Raw genomic sequence first — 25,387 nt, forward strand, 5'->3', positions numbered from 1 at the left:
TGCTCCAACACCTTTCATTCAGGGATTTCTCTACATCCACAAACCTTAGGCTCCAATTCAGGGCATGTGCTTAAATTCCATAGAAGTCAGGGGGATTTGAGCATGTACTTAAGGTTAACCATATGCGGAAGTACTGTCTTGTTTTTACTTTACTATACTTGTATGTATAATAGGCCAGATCTTCAGCTACTGTAGTCTGTGGCAAAGTTGTTAACGTCACTGAAGCTCCATCAATTTATATCAATCGAGGATCTGGTCCAGTGTATAATGGAGAAATTTTGGAGTCAGATTTTCTTCTGGTGTAAACTGGCACACTTTCATTGACTTCAATAGAGGAGTGCCAATTTACAACAGCAGAGAATTTGGCTCTGTTTACTGGTTGTTTTGTTGCTAGATTTGGAAATGGGAGGTGGACAGGAGGCATTCACTTCTGATTTGCTATTGCTGTTTATGATTTTAATTGTATGTCGAAGTGTCGTGGTTTTTAGTAGAAATAAATACAAATATAGGTAGCCAATTATTTTCCTCTCCCACATGCTAAAAATTAAAATACTGTAAAAAGAGCTAGTGGCAGAGCTTTGCTCTGACAAATTATTGGTCAAAAGCTCTCCAGACTGATGAAATAAGTATTTTCCCAGTGTGATCTATTTAGTGTAAATATGTCCTTAGATGTCTTTGGAATTGCAAGTTAAAGCTCTCTATATATATAGTAAGAGATTTGCCTTGAGTCATTGTCTGCATGTAGTGGTCTCAATTCAAGTTATTCATCCCTTTCCTTATTGCTAATATCCACAGCACTAGTCACAGTCTAGATTACACAAGAGCTTTTCGAAGGGTGCATTTTTTTAGACTTGTTTGCAGTGGACAAAGAAACAAGTCAATATGCACAGTTTAAATTGTTTCAGTCGTTAAACCAAGTATTCATGTGCTTGTAAATCCTGCAACATGTCATCCCAGCAACAACAAACAAACAATTCAGGAATTTAAATTCAGCGGGACTTCTCTCGCTACCCAAAGCAACGTACTTGAAATCTGGGGTTTACTTAAGATTTATCATCTTCCCAATTAAGGCACCAGGTGTTGTTCCTTTTGAGGCAAGATATGGGTTCCCTTAAAGGTAATATACAAAGCCATTCTCAGTCCATTTAATCTTCATCAGAACTGAAATCCTCCATTTCATCCTCCAGTCTCACTAGGGTTCCTTTGTTACCAACACTTGCAATCACTACAGAGCATATGCACTCAGAGTAACTGCTTAATGGTAGGTATTAAGTCCACATATAGAGCTGAATGTTTTGGTGAAAGCTTTAGCACTGGGGAATCCTGGCTCCTGGTGCCAAGATGATAATTTGTTAGCTAGACCTCTTCCATAATGATTAGTGCTTTTACCGATGGTGCCACCTATGAAAGGGTCCCAGGGTCTCAGCATGAACCTGGGACAAACTGTGACTGAGCCATTGCTTTCCCACTTAGATGGATCAAGTAGCATTGTAAAATTCTTCCTCCACTAAGAAATTTGAAATCTACAGAACATCTCTTACCATGAATAATAGCATAAACTGCTGTTTGCTCTCTTAAGGAGCACAGCTTCTTGCCTCAAATGAACAGCAGCAAATTCAAACAATCTGCTTGAGCTACTTCAGCATAAACTTAATACAGAAACTAGGGCACAGATTTTTTGAAAGGAGGCTGGGCAATTTGGATGCCAAATTCCCATTAATTTTATGGGAACTAGGTGTCCAAATCCTTTAGGAGTTGACAAAATATTCTGGGCTTAGCCTGTGATTCATAGCCACCTGTGTGTGAGGGGAAGTGTCTGAGGAGAAGGAAAACACAAAAACAAGAAGGAGAAGAAAAGCTTGCAAGAAAAATAAGTAGATTTGTTTACACTTCTCCTTTCGTAGTCACATAGACCCAGTTGGCCACTATCCTATGAGCCATCTGCAGAGCAATTTCTGCAATATCAGGATATCTTGTCACAATGTTTGATTTTACCTGTGTAGATGGGACATACCCATGTTATAACTATCTTAAACATACAAAAGGTCTGTAAAAGCAGGTGGAAATGGACATGTAAAGACCAGGAGAGCCTGACCTTCCACTCAGTTACATCAGTTTTACACCAGCATAACTCGGTCAGCTTCAAGTGGCATTACCTCGGCACACAGTCCAATATTCTAGCGCTTACTGCTTCCTCTTAGACTGGTTTCAACACCAAGAAGCAGATATAAACAGTGGACTGAGCAGAGCTGGAGCTGGTGTAAGGTCTCTATCTGGTGACATGTGCCAGCTGCCAAGGAAATGCTTGGGAACCTCTCTCCAAAGTGACAGAAGCGCCTCACTGGGGAATGCTGTAGCCTGGAACATGCAATGAATGGAGAAAAGCCCAGCTTTCCTATGGAAAAATATCCCCAGAGGGGACTGTTGATCTCCTGCATCACGCAGGAGTCTGGGAAGTCTCACTCACTAGCTCCTGCATCCAGCTCACTGGCTGAGCTGGACCAGATCTTTCAAAAAAGATGTCCAGTCTCAACTTGAAGATTTCAAATCATGGAAAACTCCAGACCCTCCCCTCCACCTTTACCATGGCATTGCCTTGCTCTTGCCTCAAGCCAGAACTTCACACAGCATCTGACAAAACATGAACATGTTCCTGGAACATCTTGGTTTTTATAAGGTCAGTAAGAGATTTGATTCCAGGTTCAATTTAGCGGAGAACGGCACAATGAAAACCGATGACTGGAAGTTAAAGCCCAAAAAATTCAAGAGAGAAATAGAGCACAATTTAACAGTGAACATGAATAACCACTGGAACAAACTATTAAGGGAAGTACTGAATTCTCCATCTCTTAATTTTTCAACTTGAGACTGGATCTCTTTATGGACAACATGCATCGGTGAAAAACAAGCTATTGGACTCAGTATGGGGGTGGATGTGTGGAATTCTGTGGCCTGTCTAGATAATCTAACGGTCTCTTCTGGCCTTAAAAATCTAGGAAACATGGCGTAAAACTGGCACAGTGAGTGGAGAATTAGGCCACAGGGCTTTAGCATAGTACCATAAAACTGCTGCAGACTTGGTTTTGTCCCACCTACACAACAAGCGGTCAGTTCCATGGCAGAAATTGCTGCATAAGAAGGTCCTTCAGTTGCTGGTCCCTATTGTTTTGTCTCCAGCACCCCTTGAGAAAGTCACTGTTACACTTCTTCTAAATTCCCAAACAGAGACCTTCATTAACGAAATTAAGATTGTTTTTACAAGTGGGGAAAATTTTACCAACTGGGAAAAAACAAGATTGTTACAGAACTCAATCAAACGCAAATGGGAATTCTCAGCTAAGGTTATCAATGAACATTAACACTTACCTTATACTCTGGTTATTTATTTTTAGACCCTAAACTAACAATACAGTCTGCCCTGATAAGAAATAGGACATAACCTTGATGGCCCAGGAGCTGACCAAGGAGTGAATTGTGATTTGAGTCCTTGGTTTCTCTCTTATTCCAACAGGGAAGTGATCTCTGCCAACCCTTAACTAAGGACAGATTTCTTTCCCCTTCTACTCTGTTTTAGGACTGCTTAACTGTTGTTTCTTTTTACTGCATGTTTATTTTCTTTAGGAGAACAATTTTCTGCTGATACAGAGAATCAAGTGCTGTTGGCCTTATATCTGTTTGAGACTATTTTTGGTCTTATTCAGAGCATAATCTGTTTATTCTTGCCCTAAACTGACGATTCCATTCCTTATTTATGCCTAATTAAATATCTTTCAAATACTGTACTCCACTTACAATCTTCCGCATTAAAGCTGCATTGCTCTTTATTCTAAGAGCAAAGGAACAAAATGAATCTCTTGGTCCTTACATTCTCCCAATTTCCTTTGCCACTATAGTCTGAGCAGCAAACTAAATTAATTATTGATGCTACCATAAATAGTTTTCACATCTGTTCTAGCTGGATTCTACTTTTTCAGGTGCTTCTAAAGTGCATATGTCTTTGTCAGTGATGAAACCTGGTCTACTCTGGCCTTATTCCAGGAGGTAATTATTTCACTGCATTAGTGTGAAAGGCAGTCAGTCATCTACTAGATTTATCAATTTTAGGTAACTACCTAGCTTGACAGACCCTAAGGTGCATCTCCCTCCACCTGTAAACATTTTTTGTCTTAAAACATCACCTTGATAGAGATCAGCACCCTCCCACCCCAAAGAACACAGAATGCAACAATGAAATTAAGAAGCCCTGGTAACTCACCAAAAACAGTGAGCACTGCATGTATTAGTTTTATGGGCCAGTAGCATCATATAATCCTAAAGAGACTTGACCTTTTAAATCTAGGATTCCTTGAGAATTGGAGGTATAATGTGGATTTAATCCATCAGATGGATCTAGCAGCATAGTTTTTGTGCTTTCATAACTATCTTTCCAACTCTATAAATCCACCAGCTACCTATCTAGTTGGACAGTCAGTAGTTAGTCATGGGATTTACAGAGTAGGATAAATAGTTATGAAAGCAGATACTATATGCTACTTAATCATAGAAATGTAGGTCTGGAAAGGACCTCAAGAGGTCATCTAGTCCATTTCCTCCATGCTTAATGTATGTGATGGATTTTAGTGCACAAGATTTGTGGACTAAAAAGATATTTCGGTGTATTCTCAATAGCCTATTTTACTTTGGTAACTACTAATTTCTTTTGACATTGTATTAGAAAGCTATAATATTAAAAAAACCTACCTATCTATTTCTCTTGCAAAAATATGATCTATTAGTTAGAGCGTAGCACTGGGAGCCAGGATTCCTAACATGTTATGTGGCCTTGGGCGAAAAACTTAATGTCTCTCTACACTTGGGTTTGTCCATCAGTAAAATGATTAATGCATTTACAAAGGTCTGAGGCATAACTGATGTGCAGTTTAGCACACTTCATGTGCAATGTAAATGATTAACAGCAATGCTTTGAGAGCCTCAGATGAAAACCATTAAAAGAAAGAAATATTAAGAAACAAATGTAACAAATCTGCCACAAGTTAAATTTAGAGGAGAAAAAAAAATCAAGAACACAATTGTTTGCATTATAGATTCCAAAAACCACATTCATATGCCATCAGAAAGGAACCTTTAGTTGGTGTGACCTCTGGAGCCATTTGTCTTCAGGATCCATGCTGTGAAAGTCAATGGCATTCTGAATAAGCCTCTCATCAGCAGTTTTAACATCTGAAACCTAAAGAAGAAAAACCTATATTAAGAGCCACAGTGGGTACACTGCGGTAGTTCAGTGGGTCCAGGAACAGCATAAAAGATCTATGGATGGGGTCGGGTGGGGAAAACAAGCAACAATCTGTATGCTAGTACAGGTAAGCAGTAAAATGCAGCATTACATTATTCATGGCAGGACAAAGATGGGGCCAAATAGGAACATAGGCAAAGGGAGTGCACAAACAAACAATTCAGTATTATTAGAGACCATGGTAGCGTGTCCATTAATAAGAAAGGTTGTGGATGACATTCTGAGCACTTTCAGAGAGAAGGAAAGTTGCATACCGTAGGGACTCCTACTCATGGCAGAAGCTAATAGATGACCAAGCTGCCCACTATACCTAAGGTAGAGGTAAGCAGACTACACATCCACCACTGCCATGCAGACAATGAACACTGCACTAGAAGAGTCATGAGAGGGCATACACCATAGCAAAGCCTAGTCCAATGAAGTTACTCATCCAGTACAGAAAGCACTATATATCAAAACTATGTGGGTAGAAAAGTAATGGGAGTAGCCACAGAGCACAAATAAAACTTCCACCACTTATAGCCAGGCAGTAACAGTAATCAGCCGGTAGTAGGCAACAAATCACTTAGATGCAAATCATCGTCTTCATGAGCAAAAGCATAGAACATAAACATCCCCCATACCAGTGGGCATTGTAGTTGCACGTGGGAAATCAGACGTGAGGAGTTATTCAGGGGTGATCATAGTCTACTATAGATTTTAAGGCCACTATCAATATGGCCACATCAACCAGCAAAAATGCTATGGCCAGAATTTTTAGAAGGGCTCAGTACCCAAAACTGAGGCAAGATTTTCAAAGAATGAATCCAGATTGTCAAAGCAGGCAACAGGTGGAGAATAAGAAGCTACACAGGCCTGCCTGTCTGCACATAGTACAGCAGGAATCAGAGAAAGATCGACAGCTGAAGCAAGTATTAAGTGCGAGAGATAAGGAGCAGCCCCCATAAACACTGCAGAACTACAAGCCAAGTAACAGGCTCAGCCAAATATGTGATAAAAAACTTGTATAGCAGGCAAACTACCTAGAGCATGCCAAAGCATGCTCATCATGGTGCTGTTAAGGGTGCCATAAAAAGGAAATGAGACGTTTCAACAGTTAAGCTTTTTCTGACTGGAAAATGGAGTCAATGAAAATTTTCCAACCAGCTCTAACTGCTGACTCCTATAAGAGGAAAACAGATGCTATGGCCAACACCAGGGTAACCGTGAGGTGCTAGCAAGGTGCCATTGCAGTATCATATTGGAAATGCACAGAGTGTGAGCTGGGAGCAATCCAGGCAACAGAACGAAATACATACCATATTAAAACAAATGATCTTGTCTGTCTCCTATTACCTTTCTTTCTGCCTCTTTACTGCTAGATATTGTCCTGGTTTGCTTTTACACAATGCTTTTGCCATGATCCATAGCTAAATATGACAGTACAGTACAGTACCCAAATAAGTGGACAATTAGCCAGTCCATCCATTGTTGTGACAACATACCTGGCTGCTCTACTAAGCCATTGCCTGCAGTAAGGATAACTAAGCACCACTGACGAGTGGGTATGGCTCATTTGGGAAAGGCCACAGGGAGAAGATGTCTGTGACCGGTGGAACTACTAACTGTGCAAACTTGAGCTCAGATCATCAATGACTGTCTCTTTTCCACACAACCAATCAGCATCCTAGCTGGAAGAAGAGCACAGATAGCAGTAGTGGCTGGGGCGCTTATAACAGCATGGCAATCCAAACAGCACAGTTAAGGGACAACTACACCAAGCTTGTTCAGGGTCCACCTGGAGCAGGCCATCTGGATTACACTGGAGCTGCCTAAGACCAATGACCCAAACAGTGAAGTGAGTACTAGATATCCACAAACTGAGTACAGAGGGCAAATCACTTGAAATTAGGAAGCATTCATATGGGTGTTGTTCTCAGGTAAAATACCCAACTGTTATATCAGGGTGCTGTGTACAAGTGAAATGCCTAGTTTAATGCTCTGGACTTATATCTAAACCACGCACACACATGCGCTTCGGAAAGACTATGCAGTTCCACAGATTGCAGAAGAATGCACAGCAGACACTCAGCACCTGAGGAAGCTGCATGAGTCAAGCTACAGTTTCTTAAGAACTGAATACTGACTTATTGCCATCAGGCCAGCCTCTCTCTGGACTAGCAGCAAGTGCTTTGTATCCCACCAATGATCCACAGAGCACAGTATGAGAACCACTGACTCAGGTAATATGCTGTAGCCAGGTCTATGCAGGTACCTGCGTCAGCTGGTATGAACAGGAATGAGTTAACACTAGTGGGGTTGGCTCTTATTGCTGATATTTCAGGTGAGGCATATTGCTGCAAATGGTAATGAAAGAGTCTACCAGCTCTCCTTACAGGAAAGAAATTAACAAATTAGGAAGACTCTTCATAGGTTTCCTTCTCCACAGCAGACCGAGAAACACAGCTGTTTCATTGGTAAGATGTTTTTGGTGGAACCCACTGACTCACTGCATTGACAGTTTACTGGGCAGGTAAAGCATACTTCTACATTATCTCTTTGAAAGAGGAACAGGACACAACCTCTGCCAGCATTTTTTTGTGAACTATTCTATTAATACCAATCAAATTGAGAAAATGATCAAATGAAATTGCATTTTGAGCATCATAAGCTGTGTAATGTCTATTCTGTTAAATTGAGGCCCATAATTGCTTCTCTACTGAAAAGATACAACAAAGACAGCAATCATGGCATGTCATTATCCCAGACTAGAAAACCGGCCTTTGCAGTGAGGACTTCAAAGGCTTGTGGTTCTCGAATTGCATTTGGCTGCTATTGTTGAAGCGCAGGCAATCTTGATTAGGTGTTTACACTGAAGTAAGGCGCAGTGCACAGAGAGTCTGAGTGCCTTGGTCTAGAGCCATTAAAAAATTGTACATTATGTTCCTCGCTTTGAAGTAAGAGGTTTCTAGGGAGGAAAGCAACTCATATTGAGTACAGCTGAGCTAGATTGGGCAGCTACTTCTCTCTCTCAAAGAAACCCATCATCAGGTTCTTAGAGAATCAGGCAGCGCTGCAAAAAAGTTGATGCTTTATAAAATGCTATATGAATTAATGAACATACATATCAGCCCATACACACGCATTTGTAGTATGTTTGGGTGTGTATATATAGCCCACAGATCTAGTGGGCTGTGAATCTTACAGTAACTTGGAAAAAGGATCCTTTGGTATCAAACATTCAAATATCTTACTCCATAGTAAGTTTTTACAGAGATGATTTAGTAAAATTACATGAAAAGCGCTCTATATTTTAATGCAACATTTTATACCCACTATACCTCACTGTTAACTGTGTTGCTAACAATTATGACAGTTCTAACTTGCTGAAAAGTGGAAAATGATCCAGTTTATAAAGACAACATCCAAAGCATGTATTCTGGATGCTGACACAGATATCCGAGATGCTATTTTTTGTATACTCCTCATCATTCTCTTATGTCTATTATCCATTTCTTAACTATTCTCATTTAGTCACTTCAGTTAACTGATTAACTTACCTGCCTTGACTGTCCAATTCAGTTTCAAGAACTTTAAGATGAATTATGTTTCAGAGATCAGGTTTCAGAGTGGTAGCTGTGTTAGTCTGTATCAGCAAAAAGAACAAGGAGTACTTGTGGCACCTTAGAGACTAACAAATTTATTTGGGCATAAGCTTTTGTGGGCTAAACCCCCTTCATCAGATGCATGCAGTGGAATATACAGTAGGAAGATTATATATATACTGAGAACATGAAAAAATGGGGGTTGCCATACCAACTCTAACGAGAGTAATCAATTAAGGTGGGCTATTATCAGCAGGAGAAAAAAAAATTTGTAGTGATAATCAGGATGGCCCATTTCAAACAGTTGACAAGAAGGTGTGAGTAACAATAGGGGAAAAATTAGCATGAGGAAATAGTTTTTAGTTTGTGTAATGACTCATCCACTCCCAGTCTTTATTTAAGTCTAATTTAATGGTGTCCCATTTGCAAATTAATTCCAGTTCTGCAGTTTCTCACTGGAGTCTATTTTTGAAGTTTTGTTGTTGAAGAATTGCGACTTTTAGGTCTGAAATTGAGTGTCCAGAGAGGTTGAAGTGTTCTCCGACTGGTTTTTGAATGTTATAATTCTTGACGTCTGATTTGTGTCCATTTATTCTTTTGCGTACAGACTGTCTGGTTTGGCCAATGTACATGGCAGAGGGGCATTGCTGACACACGATGGCATATATCACATTGGTAGATGTGCAGGGGAATGAGCCGCTGATGGTGTGGCTGATGTGATTAGGTCCTACGATGATGTCCCTTGAATAGATATGTGGACAGAGTTGGCAACGGGCTTTGTTGCAAGGATAGGTTCCTGGGTTAGTGTTTTTGTTGTGTGGTGTGTGGTTGCTGGGGAGTATTTGCTTCAGGTTGTGGGTCTGTCTGTAAGCGAGGACTGGCCTGCCTCCCAAGGTCTGTGAGAGTGAGGGATCGTCCTTCAGGATAGGTTGTAGATCCTTGATGATGTGCTGGAGAGGTTTTAGTTGGGGGCTGAAGGTGACGGCTAGTGGCGTTCTGTTACTTACTTTGTTGGGCCTGTCCTGTAGTAGGTGACTTCTGGGTACTCTTCTGGCTCTGTCAATCTGTTTCTTCACTACAGCAGGTGGGTATTGCAGTTTTTAGAATGCTTGATAGAGATCTTGTAGGTGTTTCAGAGAGGCACCTCTGATTCCTAGCCTGCTGACAATATTGATACTTATATTAAGGGCCTTATCGTCTTTGGCTTTGGGCCCAATGTACACCACAGTAAATAAAGAGTAACTCCACTGTAGTCAACGTAGTTAGGCTGTCGTAAAACAGGCATAAGTGAAGACCGAATCAAGGTTTTTGTTCCTTCTGTTGTAAAAATAGACCTTAACTCACACGAACAATCTAACCAGTGGTTTTTCCCTTTTTTTTCAGGGGTTTCCCTCCCATTGTTTTCAACCCTTCAAAGGCTCTGAGGTACAGCAAGGATGGCTGGATGCCACTCCTTTAGAGAATGTTAGACTTGTTCATTTATTTAGCCAGTGACAATCCACTGGAAAGTTATATGGCCCTCCCAGCTTGGCTAGAAATCACTGTAATTCATAATGACTAATTCTCCTTCCACCTATTCTGAAATCTAAGATGATGCAGAGATACTGATTTTCATTATCTCTTTGACCTTAAAACCACAAATGTACCTGAGCAGATATCTGATTATCTAAACTTTTAACTCCAGACTAAAAAACAAAACAAAACTTGACACAAACTCCAGTCATTCAGTTCAAAGAGAGAATTTTTGAATCATTACCTCAGCTCAGATACATCAATACATTCTCATCCAGTACTTTTCAATCTACTGATCAACCTGAAGGGGTCTATCTTTTCCGCTCCTGATACTCCACTCTCTTCATCTCACATCCCCATAATATCCACACAAGCAGTGTTTAGGTTGCACACTCACCAGGGCAAGGGCTGTTTGGAAAGCCCCAGGCACATTTTGGACATTGCTGTTATAAAAACAACAACATTCCTTAAACTGACATGGCCTCACAAACTCAATCCATCTGGGATTCATTATTTTGACATTTTTGGATCTTTTGTTTTTCAGGTGGATGTGTTTGCAGAACAGGCTTTTTCTCTCTTTTGTTTTCTCCTATATTTTAGGTTACTCACTGATATTGCAAGGTACACAAAATGCCAGATTCTGCTTTGTCACAACCATGTAAATCCAGAGTAATTCCACGGAATCACGATTTTAACTGTGGACAGAGCCTGGCCCACAATGTCTTGTCCCAAAAGTGGATATTTTTAACTACCTCTATCTTTCTAGTCCATGTATCTCCTAAAGAAAACGCCTAACATGACAATAAATAAAAGAATGATGACTGCTCATTAGCCTAATCGTGGTGGGCTCATTTACTTTGTGCTTGCCTTGTTATCCCTAATCTGTTATTTAGGGGCTCCAATTCTGCACTGTATTGCTCATGCATGGAGCCTGACTGAAGTCAAAGGGAGTGTGCATAGGCACATGGCTCTGCGCACATGTGGACACACACACATTATTGTAGGATCAGGGCTTTAGATTGTAAACTCTTTGACATAACAAGACATAGTCCCTGCACCAATGTTCAGCCACTAGTATAATTAAGTCCCAATCCCTGATTAGGACCTCCAGGTGCTACCACAATAATACCAATACTACTTACTAATAATATGTAATGCTAGGCATAGCCTACAAATATATTTTCAGAATTTCGAAATGGTAGATAAAAGATCAACATAAACTTTAATTAGCCTTAATCTAAATTAATAATTTTTGCCATCAACTGAATTATAGATGGAAAAACAAGTCCTCTTAATATCTCTTCTAGCAAAGAGCTTGTCCACTATTCCACTGTTGTAATACATACAGCAGGTGCCCTCTAGTGTTTCCATCAGCTGTTCATTAGCCTCCTAGAATGGTACATAATTTACTATGGAAGGTCTCACTAGCCAGCTTTGTCAGAGAAATCTGTGGTATAACTCAACAGTGTAACTTTTTATGTTGTAACTTCCATTTTCGCATTAATCTATGTAGTGTAGTTGTAGCCGTGTCTGACCCAGGACATTAGAGAGACAAGGTGGGTGAGGTAATATCTTTTACTAGCTTTGTGTGGCTTTCAAGCTTGTCTCTCTCACCGACAGAAGTTGGTCCAATAAAAGATATTCCCTCACCCACCTTATCTTGCTAATCTTCACATTATGTAACATATGGATAGTGCTGTATTGCATTGTAGTCCAATACATTTAACCAACATTTTCAAAAGTATCCCCTAATGTTGGCTGTTTCAATTTTGAGAACAGAACTTGAGAAAACTAGGCCCTTCATTTCCAAGGGATTGGAGTACCAGCAGCTTCCACTGATTTAAAATAGAATTGTAAATGCTCAGGAAACCTGAAAATCAAGCTTGAGGTGTCTGTTTGGACACACAAAATCTGGCCCCTCCACAGTTAGCAGATACTCTTGGAAAAATGTGGGCCTAAACGTCACTGAGTAAATGTGTGAATGCATCCACCCAGACTGCACCGTATCTATACTGTATGCAGCTTGAAAAATCAGAGAAAAGGATATAAATTGTATTTTTATTGTGATCAGAGCAATTGGAAAGTTGCAAATGCAAACTTTTTATACTGTTAATGGGATCAGTTTTTTTGATTCTCTCAAAACTATTGTATTATCAGCGTTCTACCATTAGAAGTCATTTTTCTTTCATGCTGCAACACTGCTGTTGTCCACCCATAAGAAGACAAGTGCATACATTATTAGAAGAGCACACAATGGACAAAATCAGGTAAGCTAAGCCAAACGCCTCCAGTGCAGAACAAAATGTATCAATTAATAAGATGTGATGAAGAATCGAATCAAGTAAGATGGATAACTTTATCACTTTATTACTAAGTAAAATCAAGAGTTATAAAAAATAGATTTCAACATTTTGCATTAAGCTTACAAATAGTTCTGGGCTCATTACCCAAGAGACCACCCCTCCCCTTCTGTTCTGTCAGAGCAGCTGAGATTCTCGAGGGCAATGCGGTCACTGGTCCGCGGAACTTGCTTTTCAAGACTGACCACAGGGCATTCTCAGCTGACAGCCCTTGCTACTGGGAACTTGCTCCCAAGACATATAATCCTGAGTCTGGTAACCATCAAAGAACAGGCTTTTAGCTAATGTACCTAATGTAATCAATTAGCATTGGCACAAAACATTTTTTTGTCCAAATCAGGGCATGGATTTGAGTCCTCCATTGGGATGCCTCTAAAATTCAAGTCCTGCCCTCTGCTGCATAGATGAGCTTGGAGAAAACGGCATGAGCAACCTCTTTCCTACCTACTGTTCAACTGAATACTAAGAGTGAGGCGTGGCTTCTGCACCGACAGCAGGTGACATAGCCAGCTTTCTAGAAGCCATAGCACAACTGGGGGCCATTGAAAAGCTACAGCTGGGAATATGAACACCACAGAACACTATCATCCTATCAAGGGCAAGGAAGATACACAGCCCAAATGGTTTCTTTCATCAGTTGTGCTATGGAGAAACATGTGATTGACAGAAAATCCAGGAATCACTCTGCAAAACCAAGAGATTTAGTAGGTGTGCCCCTTTAATCAGTGGCCCATCCACTTAGTTCATAACCTGTCAGGAGATGTTCTAAATACAATGCATTACCCACCTGCCCTTGATGAACTTCCTCTCGCTTTCGACTGTGCCAATGAAGATAAGAATCCTGTTTCTGTGTAGCTAATCCCAAAGTAAGTTTATTTTTTTCCACAAAGTCTTTTTTTGCTCTCTGTTGCTGAACTTCTACAGATCGAGGAGAAAAAACATCACTGTATGTACTGGAACTGTGTTTGTATTGACAATCATCTGCTGATAGGTCTCCTTTTGTATGCAATCTAAAAGGTGCACTGCTTATCCCAACAGGTTGATCATCAAGGCTTAACAATTCTGTATCAAATGCAGAAGATACATTCTGTCTTTCTACCAGCTGGTTATTTTCCTCTAAGATGTGCTTGGAAGGGAGGTAAAATGAGTCCTGAGAGGAGCCCTGTGGGATTTTCTCAGCAACGCGGTGTCTTCTATTCACTTCAGAAAATTTTGGTTCCTCTTTATTGCTCTTCCAGTTGGGATTGTATCTTAGGTTACAGTATCTGTCCGTAGGTTGCTGCTTGCTATGAAAACCAGCAAAGAAATATTAACATTTTAAAAAGAGAAACACCATTCAGCACTTTGAATAAATTATATCTAACCAATTTAATATTCCGGCCTTTGTCCACACTTGTGTATACCCTGACACATGTGAGAAGTTCTACTGAGTTTAATGAGACCATTTATGTGTAAAGTTTCTCATGTATGAGACCATTTTTAGGATTAGGGCTCCAACAGTTACACTGAACTTGAGCCAAAGATCCACGAAGAGCACCTTCTTAATCTTCAATTTGAATTGGCATTAAGTGCTAATTAGGCTTAAAACTATCAAATCTGACCAAGGAATACAACATTTTCCTTATATAAATTCATCATGGCACTTACAGGGGGGAGAGGGGAGGGGGAGGAACACCCAGAAAATGCAATTATAAAAATGCAACAACTACCTTTTTCAACTGTCCAGCAAAATTTCATTTAAGAGGGCATAAATTATAAAAGGCCATCATTACGGTTTATCTTCCACACAAAATTCCAGTCACTCCCCAGAGACTCTGCTCTCTGAGGAAAAGTGATATTCCAATTAACATTGGTCCCTCATGAGTACTGGTTACCTAAGAGGGAACAGCCAATAGATTTTTATGGTATTATCTCCATTCATTGCCATGCAATGCCAAGATATGTCCTTTGCTATTTTAATAGAGCTTTCCCAAAAGTCTTCTGTGTAGAATACAGATTGTAGCTGAGATGAAAGAGGAACACAACTATCTCATGCATCCATGTGAAAAAACCCCAGACCAGAAAAGAAATTTAAAGAGAGAGAGAGAGAGGAGTAATCTAAAGTGTTGATCAGCAGTATCTTAACTGGCATATATGAACCACATTTTAGGGACAGTTGTCCACAAAGTGGGTTTTTCAACAGTGTCTTAAGAAGTCAGGCACCCAACTCTTACTGGCTTTCAAGCCATGGTTACAATCAACCTATTGGCCTGCTGAACTCTATAAAATCTGTAACAATTAACTTTTAAAGCATCTACTCAACATTTATTAACACTTTCTAAACTAGTTACAAATGTACTTTAATATAAAGTGTGATCTAAATAACAAATAGAATCTAGTTCTATATTGATGTTTTTTGTTTCAGAGAAGTGTCGGTAACCTGATATACTTTGTACTTGAGATAAGTGTTTCAATTCCTGACAATTTATACCAATGAAGTAACAGCAGTCTTAAAACATCATCATTATTCATAAATGTAAATCATATGCAAGAATAAATGCCTATTTTGAAACAACATAAGCACAGAAATATGTAATATTCTACTAAAAACAATCACTCAAATAACAAAATACAATTCCAAAGATGCCTATTGTGTTGAAATGTGTGCACAGCGGCTTGATTGTATTATGTTGTCCAGGTCACCACACTGGAACAAAATGAGTATGAAGAGCTCCTTCATCTCTAATCATCTGTAGACAAAACACACACCTCTTATTCCTCCCCCTGATTTGATATAAAGGTTAGATGGACTCTGTATTCAACACTTCTGTTGATGAGCAGACAACAGATGCAGGGTTTCCTCTTCAAATTCCTAGGTTAGTAATGGATGTAGAGAGGAGGTTTCAAATGCATATACTATCATATTTGCTCCAGTTAATGGACTGTATTTGAGTACTTACTGTGACAACTTCAAACAAAATAAAATAAAATTTCCATTTAACGAAGAGCCTCATATTCAGTATAGTATTCAGTCAAAAAATTACTAAAATTAGAGCATGTTTCTAGCACAATTAACATCCTTTGCACTGGCAATAAAATGTTCAGTAACTGGCCATTTTGCCTGTTGAGGAGGTGAATAAAAGCACGCTATTAATCATTTAGCCTTCATTTGTTTGCCACTTTATTTTAAGTAGACAGTTAAATTGAAATGGCACATTATTATTGCTTCAAGTTTAATTTAATTCTCTTAAACACAACAATTATTCCCAATTTATACAGCATTAAACCTTTGATGCATATGACAGCATATTCAATTTTATTTTATGTATAAAGTTAATGCTTTTGTAAGAATGTGTGAGGATGACAGACAGTCTGCTGGAATTTTTAATTTTGCATTTATACAGTTACTGGATAAAAATGCATCTATTCAGCCCTCCAGTTTTTTCAATATTGTTTTAAACATACGTTTTCTAATATAAGTGCAGCAAACCAAAGTGATTAAAAATCACTATCTGAATGTAACAGTGAAACATGCATTTCTTAAGTTATTTAGAAAGATGCCCCATCCTATCAAGTGCATAGAAAAGGACAACAGTCACCAACTATCAGTTTTGAACAAGTATCCAGTGCGTTACGATAAGTGCTTTAAGGCTTGATCCAAAGGCCATTCAAGTTAGTGGGACTCCTTCCACTGACTTAAGTGGGCTTTGGATAAAGCTCATAGAGAAGAATGGATGTCTATTTTTACTGGGCTTATACCAGCAGAAAATTGTATCACTCAGCTATACTGGCTGGCACTGTGGGTGAACAGAGGCAAGGCTCTGCTCATTTCCCCACACCTCCCTGCCCACCTACTTTGAGGGCAAGTAAGTGAGTATGAAGCACCCACCTACTTTTGCACTCCCGGAACCAATCTCTAGGTAGCTTATATATGGGTGTAAGGCAGGTTCTGACTTCCCCTTACTTTCCTGAATGGGAGTGTAGTCAGTGCAAGCTACAACCTAGCCCTCAGTGAACAAAGAATGGCTGCTCTCCCTTCTTTTCTAAAGCAACAAAGTTGTACAGCACAGTACACTTCAAAACACATCGCCCTGAATTCACATTCACATTAAGGCCTGGTCTAAATACAGTCTTTGTGCCAATGAACTATTTCTATTAGGTGTAAGTTACATTTATGCCCACTTTAATGCACTACCCAAATGGCTTAGAAAGGACTTAGGACAAGAACAGTCAGCTATCATAGCTAAAAATATATTCCTTACCTTTCATTATTATGGTTCTGTTTTCCATAATCTTTTCCATTTGAAAACTGTACTTTGTCATAATTTGCTCCTTCTGATTCATTCAGACTTTTCTCCTCCAGACTATCTTCATCTAAGCTGTCATTCTCCAGCTCATCAGAAGACTGGCCTACCAGTACTTCATTTTCACAAATCCATTTTTGAAGTTCTAACTGATACTGTATCTCTTGAGTAAGGCTTTCAGAATCAGACTCCTGAGAGTCATGCAGACTTGGATGCCAGTTGCCTTCAGTTAAAGATGGTCCCTTTAAATTAGTATGATGATCATGTGGCTGGATTAATACTCTTTGAGATAAGCTATTATTCATGTTGCAAACATGTAGAAAGGAAAGAGTGGAAAAATATGATTCAGATATGAAGAATTCATTCCGTATTTTCTGCTGCAGTGTAGATCAGACCTGTATTTAGGAAATATGAGACTAAATGTAAACAAACAATTTGTTCACTGAAATAGTCAATAACAGTTATGTTTGTTAAATATTTAGATAAGTCCTATCAAATTATTTACACAGTCAGTAGCATTGTGGGCAGACTCAGAATTTGATCCTGCAAAGCTGATGCACTCCTTTATTTATAAATACTTCAGGGAGCGTGTCTGCCACTCACACTCAGTAGTATTTTGTTCAATAAGAAATCAATGACACTAAGGCCCTAATAATGCCAACACTTAACCACATGTGGTTAACTTTACTATTGTTAATTGTCCCATTTAAAATCCCAGGACTACCCCTGGTAGTAAAGTTAAGCATGAGTCAAGAGTTCACAAGATTAGGGCCTAACTGTAGTAAATTACTACTCAGCATGAGTAAGCGTGGCAAAATAGGTCCTTTAATCATTATAAAAAATGGCAGTGACAATTTACTTAACCCTACAACAATAAATCTGTTTATACATATTATCAGGGAAATAAAGATAAGGCAACAGTTTTTAGTTGCAAGATTCCAAGGGATGGTGTTCTATCATATGTTGGACATCAGTGATCTTATTTACACCCTGTTGGATAGCTATAGCTATATCCCTCTAGATATAAACCCAGGACAAAGAATATTTACTTACAAAAATATATTGACAAGTTTTTTTTTCATATTTATGTTAACAGACAATCCATGTGCAATCACTTTATATACATAAGGAATCAAATGGCTGAGTTAAAACACAAGAGTGTCAGCATCTGAAAATAGGAAACTTTTGTTGACATTTTAGTGCCATTTTCTTTCGTAATAGGTTACAGTAGCAGGGGAGTGCTTGATGCAGCAGGAAGAAAGTCTGTTTGTATTAAAAATGATTATTTATATAACATAAGTTTAATTTTAATGTATGGGTATAGGAAGCCATGTGTCATGCATGTCACTGCATCAATTTTTAGTTTTCCAGAGGCAACACTTCTTATGGCATAAAATTATTGCTCTTCATCATGCCTTTTATTAACACACTGATGGATATCTATAACTGTCCTTTCTCTGGCATGGATCATACTATATGTAATAGCAGATCTATGTTGGGAGATTATGCGTACATTGTGGGCTAAGAAGTAATGAATCAACTAGTCTGTATAGATTTTTAAACTAATAGCTATGCTTCAGTTTTAACATAAAGTGGGGCTTGAAATACCCATTCACCCACTCAGTGATGAGTAAGAAACTTTCTTTGATGAGCTGCAGGATTTAACCCATCAATTTCTACAGAAATTAAGCATTCATTTTCAAAGTTTCTAGCTCTTAACGGTTGTGAAGACAACCTTACAAATGCAAACTAATGAAAGCAAGGGTGGTCCAGTGGATAGGGCAAGTATTGGGAGACTTGGATTCTGCTGCTAGCTCTGCCACTGAATCGGTGTGTCACTGGGCAAATTATTTCACCTATCTGTGCCTTAGTTACCTCATCTGTGAAATGAGGATGACAGTGATCTACCTTTGTAAAGTATATTGCATGTTCAAAGAGACAGCACTTTAATAATTAGCACTTTTTGACCATAGATTTCAGACAGCCATTTCCATTGTTTCTCTTGCTGTACCTATTTTCTCAAAGTAGCAGCAAAGTAAAATTTACAAATCTGGTCAGTTTTGTTGCTTCTGTTCAGAACATTGTGGGCAACAGTGAAACTTTCAAAAATCAAGTCAATTTCAATCTACTACCACTGTATAGAAAATCTACTAGTATCAGCAAAAGGAGACACTAGAGCTATTCATAGAGGAGGAGGTGACTCAAAAAAAAAGAAAGAAAAAAAGACACTGATTTAACTTAAGAAGTGAATTAAAATGATTTTAGTTAAATAGGTGCAAACCCTATGTGGACATGGTTATTTTGGTTTAAGAGTGGGGGTTTTTTAGTTTATATTATGTCAGTTGAGAACCGGTTGAAGATAAAATAAAATAAACTGCTCTTAAACTGAAATAAGAATGGCCTCACAGGTATTTGCACCACTTTAGCTAAACTGATTTAAAACAGGGTTAAATTACACCAGTGAAACCTTGTGTAGTTCAGGTGTCAGATGCAAACAGCCAGAGGCTGAAACAAAAAGTGAAAGCTCTGAGCAGGGTTTGGTAACAGTACCATAAAAGCACTTTGCCTGCTTCCCAGCAGCTAGGCATGAGGTGGAGGTGAGTCATATATCTATATTAATCTAGTTTAATTTTTTTTAAAGTATTTTAAGGAAGTTTAGATGACCAGTTTAATGGGATTTGCCTAACACCTCAGGCTCTGTTGAAAATCCCAGCTCAAATTTTTCTAATGCACTCTGGTTAGGAGGTGTCAAGTACATTTTTCAAAAATTCAGGTAAAAATTGAGGAAGAAGAAAACAAATATCATCTATCAAACTGGGTTTCTGACTCTGTTCTTTGTAAGTTTTCAGTGCAGAGACGATAATCTTAAAAAAAATCCTCCGTTAAACAGCCATAATTTCTACCTGCATTTTAGATTTTAAGGTCAAGGAGTTGTGTTATTATTTGAGCCTCAAGCTAAATATCCGTTACAATTAAGGAAACACCCATCCTTACAGGACTCTTGTCACTTGGGATGGAGTGCAGGGACATTTTGCATGGAGACACCTGGACAGAGGTTATGTAAACTCCTGGCAGGTTGGGAAAGGGAGTGCAATGGTTGTGGTGATGGTGGGAAGTGTACGAATAGTTGCAGCCCTTTGGATGGTGTTTTGCAACTCCTCTAAGGAGGGTCTGTAATCCTTCCTAAATCCCACTCCTGGACAGAGGTGTTGCATTGTAAAACAGCACTCGCCACCCTTTCATTACTGGTTAATACACACTGTGAGGAGCAAATCTGAAAAGAACAAGAAACTGAACAGTAGATATGTGCTACCCTGCTACTCCCTCCTCCCATAATCTGCTCATTATCCCCCCAGTCCTCTCACCCCGTGCCCATCCTCTCCCAGACCTCTTCCCCCACCCTCCAAATCCTCTCGGCCCTCTCCCTTTTACCCCTCCCCCAGTCTTCCCAGTCACTCCCCAAATCCTCTCTGCCCCTCCCTTCTACTCCTCCCCCAGTGCTCTCGCCCCACCCCAAATCCTCCCCCCACCCGCCCAATCCTCTCTGCTCCTCCCTTCTACTCCTCCCCCAGTCCTCTCTCCCCCACCCCCCAAATCCTCTCCCCACCCCCCAATCCTCTCTGCTCCTCCCTTCTACTGCTCCCCCAATCCTCTCTCCCCCCACCCCAAATCCTCTCTCCCCCACCCCCCAAATCCTCTCTGCCCCTCCCTTCTACTCCTCCCCCAGTCCTCTCTCCCCCACCCGCCAAATCCTCTCCCCACCCCCCCAATCCTCTCTGCTCCTCCCTTCTACTCCTCCCCCAATCCTCTCTCCCCCCACCCCAAATCCTCCCTGCCCCACCCTTCTACTCCTCCCCCAATCCTCTCTCCCCCCACCCCAAATCCTCTCTCCCCCACCCCCCAAATCCTCTCTGCTCCTCCCTTCTACTCCTCCCCCAGTCCTCTCTCCCCCACCCGCCAAATCCTCTCCCCACCCCCCCAATCCTCTCTGCTCCTCCCTTCTACTCCTCCCCCAGTCCTCTCTCCCCCACCCGCCAAATCCTCTCCCCACCCCCCCAATCCTCTCTGCTCCTCCCTTCTACTCCTCCCCCAATCCTCTCTCCCCCACCCGCCAAATCCTCTCCCCACCCCCCAAATCCTCTCTGCCCCTCCCTTCTACTCCTCCCCCAGTGCTCTCCCCCCACCCCCAAATCCTCTCTGCCCCTCTCATCCCACCCCATCCCCTCTCCCCCTCCCAATCCTCTCACTCCACCCCCCCAAATCTTCACTGCCCCTCCCTTCTATCCCTCCCCCAAAACCTCTCCTCCCCACCCCGCAAATCCTCCCTTCTACCCCTGCCCCAGTCCTCTCTGCCCCTCCCCCCGCCCCCATCCCTTCTACCCCTCCCCCAGTCCTTTCAACCCCCCCCTCACTGACCCTGCCGAGCAGCCTCCCCACCAGCCACGGTGCGCCACGAGCTATTCCCGAACCCGCTCTCCGCAACCCCGGCTGCGCGGCTCGCGTCCTGTCACCATGGCGGCGGAACACAGACGCAAAACCCCGCCTCCAATTGCACCTACCGACCGGCTGAATGGGACAGCCCCTCCTCCAACGTCCCCCGCCGGTCGGTGTGGTACCTTCCAGCCTGGGTGAGCTCTCCCCTGGCCCAGTGCTGAGGATGGGGTGGTGGCTGCAGGGCAGAGGGAGATGGGGGCCAGGGAGGAGGAAAGAGGGAAGGGGAAAAGAGGAGCTGATGGGGGAGGAGGGGAGAGAAGAAGGAATAAGAAAGGAAGGAGAGAAAAAAGGGGAGAAGCCCAGCTAAAATGTAAATCCCTTCAAGCCCTGCTCCATCCTCTCTGCCCTTGTCCCCTGCTCCCGCCACCGGATCGGTGTCATTCTCCTGTCCAGCCTACCTCTGTCAAACGGGGACAATGTGACTGAGCTCCTTGCTAGAGCACTTTGAGATCTTGTCATGCAAAGCGCTATATAGGAGGGAGGTATCATTCAGTGACCTGGGGTGAAATAGACCTGAGATGTTAGGATCAACGTGACAATTTTTCTTGTTGCGGGTCCTCCAGTTGCCATTTTCTTCAAATGAATAGGAGACCATCAGGCCTGAACTTGTTCTCACACCAGGTTTGAGCTGAGTTGCTCCTGACTTACAACAACTGCAACACCAGATTCAGGTGCATAGAACCTGATCTAATTCCTAGGAAGTCAGTGGAAAGACTCTCTTTGACTCTTAATGGAAGTTTTACTGGGCCAATAGTCCCCAAGCAAACCAGTTTTTTTCACATGGGATGAGAGCTGTTTCAGACCATTCACTTAAATACAGTCCTGGGGTGAGTGGTTCAACTCATTCCCGTCCCCACTGGCACCATGTGTTGGACTGTATTCTGCTATTGGTCTGAGTTTAACCTCTGATGTCAAAGCCAATACAGGACCATTTTCCTTACCCAAGAAACCATGTGATGCACTCTCAGAATGATTAAAATTAGTAGTTAAAGTTAGTATTCTTTGTGTGTAAAATATTTAGCAGGATCTAAAAGCATAACAGGCTATATATGCTTCTGCAGCCTTGGATTTTACAGAGTATAGGCTTATTATTTTCAAATGGAGGAAACCCCCCCCCCCACACACACACAACACAGCAACAGGCCTAAACATTAATGATAGCAAATTTGCACATGAATGGAATACAGGAAACAGGAGAAAAGGCTCCTCTCTTAGATGATACACTATTGTAAAAATAGAATTACATTTCAATAAGATCAAAACCCCATTAAGAATATGGTAAATTACCATTACTTTAGATGTGATCTGTAATAGGAGATTATGTTGTTGGGTTAGATTAGTGGGCCCATTAGTTCAAATCTGCTGATACTTAGTTCATGTAATTAGAATGATGTGGTACTATATGCATATTATAATTTACTTTCACTGCATGGACCTAATGGTATTGTGGACAGCTAAGGTGTTGGTGCTATCAAAGTGATTTAGAGTCAAGCTTTTGGATGACTGATCTAGATTTAATTTTGTTACATGTTACATTACTACACAACCCACCCTTTATAACAAAGACAAAAACAACGGCTCTGAAGTAGCACCATTCTCTGGGGTCCCCATGTTGCTTTTTTAGGTCACACACATGCTTAACTTCAGTTATGTAAATAGTTTCATTGAGTTAAATGGTTCTCATGTGAGTAAAGTTAAGTATGTGCATGAGTGTTTCCTAAACTTGTAAACTCTTTCAGTCAGGGGCCATGCCTTTTGTTGTCTTGTACAGTGTTGGTGCTTAAAAATAATAAAAGCAGGGGAACAATTAAAATATGATAAAGTTCAAACAAGCCCCAATGTCATGGTTTATTAATACATCCATTGCTGACTACTTGATGGGTTACTGCAACACACTGGAGTAGTCCAGAGCCTGCCTCCTTAAACAATTGGATTATTAAAGTGTGAGATGTCCGAGCCATTTTAAAGCTGATGAATGCTAAACATAACTGGTATGCCCGTTACATAGCTACTTGGCCCTTATTTGTTCAATATGTTGAAGATGATCCAGGGGTAAAGCAATCAAATACTTTTCATCTGAGGATAGTGCCAAATCAATATTTCTTGATGGATTTGACTTGGTTTATTTGTTGTAGGATGTGATATGGTAGCGTTCTCCTTATTTTTACTGAGTTAGTACTTTTAGCTTTTCTGTGTACTTATCACTGTACCTGTTTTATTGGTATGTATGTACTGAGGCACTACCAAACTATTCTTTAAAAAGAAGAAAGACATTAAGTTTGTACATTAACACTTAAGTTTGGTTTATTAAAAAAGTCACTCTCAATAGCCAACTGTTATCTTAAGAGAAGCAACCAAAAGGTTCACCAACAAAACCCATGAACTATTAAAATGGCAGCATTTGAGCACTGCTACGAAGCATGCTATAAGCATGTCTGATACAAGCCAGGGGGGAAAGTACAAAACTGATACACCAACAATTGCAGCTAGAAACAAAACTTCAATTAAAAGTATCCTTAATCTTCCAAGACAGAAGCATGGAATATCCATACTGTATCTATTTAGGCTCTCAGATGGTCTCCATCAGAACTGTGGTGTCTAAATGCCTAAAGTGCTACTCTACTTTAAATAAAGGAAATAAACATTTTTACAATAATGACAAACCATATAGAGTTAAAGTGCATTCACTTGAAATTTTAAAATGTAAAGGAACTAAGAATACTTAAAATAGACTGACAAATTTATTTGAGCATAAGCTTTCGTGAGCGACAGTGAGCTGTAACTCACGAAAGCTTATGCTCAAATAAAGTTGTTAGTCTCTAAGGTGCCACAAATACTCCTTTTCTTTTTGCGAATACAGACTAACACGGCTGCTACTCTGAAACCTAAAATAGACTGCTGTTTCAAGGCCTCGTACCAACACTGTCTGATCTTGCAGTCTTTTCTACACATAGAACTATCCTTGAAGTTAAAGGGGTACTGTGTGCCAATGGAACTGGAAGATCAGGATTTGAAATTTTATTAGTTATGAAACATTTTTTCACAAACACCTGGCTTCACCATTACAGAGCATTTTACAAACTAAGTTTACAAACAATCAGTTGTTTATGCTCTTGCATGGTTTTGTTTAAATATTAAACAATTCAAGTCTGATTGTTAAACCAATATTAAAACTTGCTGGAAACTGGTAGTCTTTTACACTGGAGTCCACACACCTCGTGTCAAATGTGAAGTCATCTTCCAGTATTAAAATCATATTACTGCTAACAGTAATGGCAGTGACATCTACGGTTAGTCAAAAGTCTGTTTTTTCATTCATTACCTGTGATGAGAAGTGCTATCGTCTGACATGAGCAAAATGGGTGCAATATCCTTTTAAGGATTACCTTAAATCTAATGTCATGGCCTGGACTTAATTCAGATCCGCAATTCTCACTGAAGCATGATTCTGTGCTAATAAGTTACTAACAGTGGTAGTGTGGGGTTCTGTCGTCATTGTGTGTCATTGGTTTTCATATCAGATTCGCTCAGTCTGCAAGCGAAAATTGGTTTTTTTCGAACAGCCCCACAAACTCATCCTGGGCCCTGACAGCTCCACCAGAAATATAGATCTGAAGGCCAAATTGTACCCTCGGCCATGCCTGTGTCACCCCATTGTCTTCAGATCATGCCCTTAGTAACATTTATGGAAGCCCTCAAAAGGCAAACGACTGTGGAGACAGGACTAGTAGCTGTAGGTTTCATTGTCAAGCACTTTATAAACAACTAGTTAATTATCACAACTGCCTTGTGAGGCAGGGAAGTAGTATTATCCTGATTTTACAGGTGGGTAACTGAGACAGAAATGTTTGAAGTCAACAG

The 25,387-nt window shown here is 40.5% G+C and overlaps 1 protein-coding gene across 5 annotated transcripts in view; it reads right to left on the reverse strand.

Annotated features, from left to right (window-relative positions):
• JHY (junctional cadherin complex regulator) overlaps window positions 1–21,641 on the reverse strand; it is a 33,647-nt gene extending 12,006 nt beyond the window's left edge. For 2 of the 5 annotated variants that reach the window (XM_037882373.2, XM_043534141.1), the window contains exons 1-3: window positions 16,991–17,601; window positions 13,537–14,035; window positions 5,123–5,227 (exon numbers count right to left, since the gene is read on the reverse strand). In XM_037882373.2, the coding sequence (XP_037738301.1) occupies window positions 5,123–5,227; window positions 13,537–14,035; window positions 16,991–17,337 (951 nt within the window). In that variant the 5' untranslated portion in view covers window positions 17,338–17,601. Of the gene's footprint in view, window positions 1–5,122; window positions 5,228–13,536; window positions 14,036–16,990; window positions 17,602–20,077; window positions 20,302–21,448; window positions 21,561–21,591 lie in introns of those variants that run through there. The other 3 variants (XM_043534139.1, XM_007066960.4, XM_043534138.1) reach the window with 3 other exon arrangements.
• Window positions 21,642–25,387: the final 3,746 nt, after the last annotated feature.

The sequence above is a fragment of the Chelonia mydas genome, chromosome 22 (assembly GCF_015237465.2).
Source record: "Chelonia mydas isolate rCheMyd1 chromosome 22, rCheMyd1.pri.v2, whole genome shotgun sequence".
Lineage (NCBI taxonomy): Eukaryota > Metazoa > Chordata > Testudines > Cheloniidae > Chelonia > Chelonia mydas.